General features: G+C 42.1%; 1 protein-coding gene across 1 annotated transcript in view; it reads left to right on the top strand.

The window, feature by feature from the left end:
* LOC102202511 (ryanodine receptor 3) overlaps nucleotides 1-5282 on the top strand; it is a 107461-nt gene that overhangs the window by 24802 nt on the left and 77377 nt on the right. Inside the window, 1 exon segment of the mRNA XM_013913275.1 lies at nucleotides 81-185. Within this exon segment, the coding sequence (XP_013768729.1) occupies nucleotides 81-185 (105 nt within the window).

Genomic DNA, 5282 nt, shown 5'->3' with positions numbered 1-5282 from the left:
GTTCATAAAATGTTGCCTAGAAAAATGAGATATTTCATCTGTGACTGTTTTTAACCAGAGATGCTTTTATTTGGTTACAGTATGTTCCCCCAGACCTTTGCATCTGCACCTTTGTGCTGGAACAGTCCCTGTCAGTGCGAGCCCTGCAGGAGATGCTGGCTAAGAGCGGACAGAACAGCGAAGGGGTGAGTGAAGATAGACACAAAAGCTCTTTGATTCTTCATAAACCATCCCCGAGTCATTTAATGTATGTCTCACTGTGCTCTGATATCCAGAGGAGGCGGCTGTAATAAATGCAGTCAGCCAAGTTGAATTTTCTTAACTGTTAGGAGGTTAATGGGCAAAATAGGCCCGTTTCAGTAGCCTGGGGACCCTGGCTGCAAAGAGGTCTGGGCACCCATGATGCTGATGAGGATGTATCCATTGAATGTTGGGAAATTACTGCAGGTTTCATGCGTTATGTTTACCTTTGCCCATTTGATTAACACTTAAGAAAAGAGCGTGATTTTCTTTTGTACAATAGCAATTAAAAGCCTGCATGCAAAATCAGTCGACAGTAGATTTGGATTGTATTTACAGCGTTGTACAAAAGTCTCGAGCTGCTCCTAGTTTCTGTAGATTTTGCTTCCAAGCGAGATTTTTTTGTAATTTTTATTTCTGTTTGCCAAATCCCAGCTGTCAAGTAGCCATTACGAAAAGGGCGGATTGGGGGAAAAGGCTTAAGTTGTATTGGATAGAACAGCGATGAATAGCGAATCAGTGATGAATCTATATTTTAAACTTTTGATTCAAATTTTCTTCATTACATACAGAAGAGGAGGTTAGTAGAGGCAAGCAACACAGAGTGTATACGACCAACATGGCGGAGGCTCTGGCATGATACGAGGCTGCATTTCAGCTGGTGGTGTGGTCAAAATTGATAGAATTATGAATGCAGCAAAGGAGTATCAGATTTGATCCACTGTGCAGTACCATGTTGAAAACATCTGATTGGCAGTGGCTTCATTCTCCAGCATGACAGCGATCCCAAGCAGACTGCCAAAGCAGGAAAAGGTTAACTGGATAGAAAAACAGACAGTGTAACACTCTCAGTCATGGACTGGCTTCCCCAGAGCTGGGACCTCAACATTACTGAGGCAGTGTGGGATCATGGTGACAGAAAACAAAACAAAAGGCAGCCAACATCCAAAAAAGAGCTTTGAATTTCATTCAAGAAGCATGAACAATTCCCGAAGACTACTTAAAGAAATGACAGAGAGAAGAAAAAAGGTGGTCATATTAAATATTGACTTTCAAGTTTAAAAATAGACTTGTACAAATTCTATTTATGTGCTCTTATATATTCTGTATTTCCTTGAATATTTGCACGTTTCAATAAATCAGAGCACCTAGTTCCTGTTTACCTAGCGAAACATAAAGAAATGAAGGGCTGCTAAAGACTTTTGCGCAGTCCTGTACCCACATAGTGAAAGTAAAGAGGATCGTTTAGTAGGGAGAACTGAACACGTTTCAAATTTTGCAGTAATCTGCACTCATTCGTCAACCTTTCCTGTGCTGCAAGTGTGTTTCCTGCTCTTTTACATTTCTATGATATATAATTCTACCATCTTTATCTTGTATTTTCTGTATATAATCCATCTTTCACGTGATAGACATGCAGCCTGGATCAGTGGGTATGTTCACTGCTCATGCCATTCCCCTCTCATCCCTTTGCACACTGCAGTGCATCCTTTGCTCTTCTTTTCTACCCTCATTGATCTCTGGTTTGACTTTTACGACACGTCACCTGTGAAATTTGTCTTTAGAAGTCATAGTTTATTACACACCTAAATAATTTTCTTTGAAACGATGGTACAACTGGTTTCTTATTCTTATTGTTTGCACTGAAGCACCGCAGCAATTTCCTAATGTTGTAAACCTCAACATCTGGCAATAAACCCCATTCTGATTCTGATTCTGATTCTGATTCTGATTCTGATTCAATCTAGTGTTTCCGTCTGATTGAAACCCAATCGGTACAAAGTGCCTGATTGGGTTTCATATAGACTTCCCAATAAGGTTTTCCATAAAGAATTACTTGTTATATAACTTGATTTTTGCTGGAGAACTAGAGCGTCTCCAATGTTGGATTAGCGTCAGATTAACATTTGTCTTGTCTTCGGGGGATTCAGATGAATGCTCAGTGCAGCATCATTTGTTTTGTGCTACCCTCCGCATAGAATAAGCTCTCATTTGTCACAGCATCTTCTTCTAATCATAGCAGCTGTATGCTGTGAGAGACGCTATAGCATGATGCAAACAGCTGATCTGATACGAACATTTCTGGAAGGAGACTGAAAGCGATCACGATTGATTTAGTCTCATAAGCTCTCTGCATGATTTGGTCTGTTCATCCTTTAATACCACGTGGTTACGGATGTGAGAATTTCCATAAATCTTTAGTTGTTAAGGCACATATTTAATGGCTTTACTTCAGAGATAAATGGAGATGTCAGGAGTGGATCTTGTCTGTGCAGCAGAATGACACGAGTCAAGACCATTGGTTCCACTGCTGCTGTGGGCGGTGTTAGCAGGAAATTGCGAGCTGCGGCGGAGAAAAAGGGAGCTCCAAAATATTAAACGCTAGATCAAAGCTCAAATGAACATGGTTGACCATCCTTCTTGCATCAGCACCTTTAAAAGGCTTAAAATAACACTGGAGTTAGCTTGCCTCTCTCTCTTCTCCTTTTGGGAAAGGAATTATGCACCGATTTACATTTCAGTCTGGCATCAAAACATCGTCTCCTTATCGCTAATTTGTTTGGCCTTCTGTTCGTCCCTCATCTCTGTAGAAGGCAAACTTGTTTCCACATAGCCAATCAAATTCGTTTTGTCAGCCACACTGACTCACTATCAGCCAGATGACAGTTTGAGCCATAGATTTTAAACAACCAAATTTAGCTGCTCAAGTCTCATTTGTATCTAGCTGGCAAACATAAACATACATCTTGTCCTGGGCTCTGTGCTGTGAATCAAGTTCAACATACTCTGAATATTTTTCTGTTATCTGGCTTCACTTGCACCGACACTGGCAGTCAGGCTAAGCAGACACAGGAAGGTGGTAATCAAGTCAATAAGTCAACCCAGGGTTTCCCAGTCGAGCTGTGGGTGCGTTCGCATGAATGGGGTTGCGTTGGCAGCATCTTGCCAATCACACACATGGAGAGATCTACTGGCAGAGCAGGCAGCAAGCAACACAGCTAGTGCAGACAAAGCAGCAGTGTGTGTGTGTGTGTGTGTGTGTGTGTGTGTGTGTGTGTGTGTGTGTGTGTGTGAGAGTAAGATTGTTGAGTGAAGTGCTTTGGAAACATTTGGTATAAGGTCAACTACAACACGGAAGACGAATCTAAATGTCTTACTGATGCTCATCGGGGAGAGACAATGACTTCAGACTCGATTCAACGAATTGAGATGCTCTTACCATCTTCACCCTTCCAGGAATATCTCGCAGGTAGTGCTGGAATAGTAGTGACACCATTTTCCAGAGAACTGATTGGTCAGTAGGTGGTGATTTCACACATGCTGATGGCTAATCTCAAGGATATCCTACTCAGTATCAGGTTAGATCTGCAGTATAAGTTGCCATGGTGATGCAGTCTGCTAAGAAGTGAACTGCCTTTGTAATACTGAAAACCCAAATCCGGCCTCTGCTCCTCCTCTGCACTCAATGAGTAAGGGGCTCTGCAGGCGTCACTTTGCACCTGCTTTTTATCTGCTCAGCTGTAACATTGAAATACTTCAGTTCACACAAATTCGGACCAAACAGAGGAAAACAGGAAGTGAACTCCAAAAAGACACAGGAAATAGCAACATGGGAAAACACAGAAAATGAAAAGGACAACATACAATACCACAAAGAGCAACACAGGACTATTTATACACTAAGGGCTGATTAGGAAACTGAAACAGGTGAAATTCAACTAACATACAAGTGAAGATAGCCAGGATGCCACGACAAAGAAACGCAAAAGAACCAAAGCAGGAGCACGAACAGAAACACTACTTCAAAATCAAAAAGTCAAAGTCAACTTTATTGTCAATTCTGCCACATGTACAGGACATACAGAGAATAGAACACAAATACAAATAATAGACAAGGTGTGAACTAGAGCTCCAGATGTCACTCATCCATTCGCTTATCGTTTTTCGGGGTTTCGGCGGGGCTGGAGCCTATCCTAGCTGTCTTAGGACGAGAGACGGGGTAACACCCTGGCCAGGTCGCCGGTCTGTCGCAGGGCTAACACATACACATAGACAGAGACCTATGGCCAATTAACCCACCCCCACTAAGTGCATGTCTTTGGACTGTGGGAGGAAGCCGGAGTACCCACACAAACACGGGAGAACGTGCAAACTCCACATAGAAACTGAACTCAGGACCTTCTTGCTGTGAGGCAACAGTGCTAACCACCGTGCCACCGTGCTGCCCACGGTGATATGCTGCTGATATGATGTTACATTACGATGCATAAGCATCTAAAACAAATGTTCAAACCTGATAAAACAGGAATGACAGGAAATGTTACTTAGGTCAGTTAAGCTGCTGATTTTGGTTCCTACTTTACAATCAGTTAAAAAAGGAATAAATAAATAAACGTTGCCTGCTCGAGTCTGAGCAGACTGTCAGTCAGACGGAGACTCTAACGATGCCTCCAGCTGGCTGAGAGTAGAGAAGGATTTTGACCTCTTTTCCTCCTTTAATCAATAAAAAAAAAAACTATAAACACTAAATTCAAAGATCAAATTGACCTTATTTTTGAGATGAATTCTCGTGTACATACACCTATTGGATTTACTTATCGCAAACATTTATATTGTAACCCGTCTCACTTTACGTACCTGTGTAGCAAATACTCCAGAGACTTTTTAGACTTCTTGGATTGGCAATTTGAACCGTGTCACTCGAGTGCGTTCTCTCCTCTCACGTTTATCTGTTTTCGATATTGTCTACCTATTCATCATTCTTGCCTGCACTGAAATGTCACTGGAGGAAGCGCCATTAAAGGGGAAATGGAGGTTGAATATGTCTCGGCTGAGGCTCTGAAATCAATATGTCTTTGAACAGATGGGCTCATCAATAGACAGTGGCTGGAGCAAATGGTTGTTGAGTTCAGGCAGTTCAAGCGGTTTTAGCCGGAAGGCACAGAGACACAAAGGGCACAACAAGGAACCTGCAAAGACAACACACAGCAACTAGTGTAAATGCCAGGCCGCATTTAGCTCAGTATCCACTAATAATTACT

This window comes from Pundamilia nyererei, unplaced genomic scaffold (assembly GCF_000239375.1).
Source record: "Pundamilia nyererei isolate P.nyererei 1_Seehausen unplaced genomic scaffold, PunNye1.0 scaffold00123, whole genome shotgun sequence".
NCBI lineage: Eukaryota > Metazoa > Chordata > Actinopteri > Cichliformes > Cichlidae > Pundamilia > Pundamilia nyererei.
This window is presented reverse-complemented; position numbering and strand designations above follow the sequence as displayed.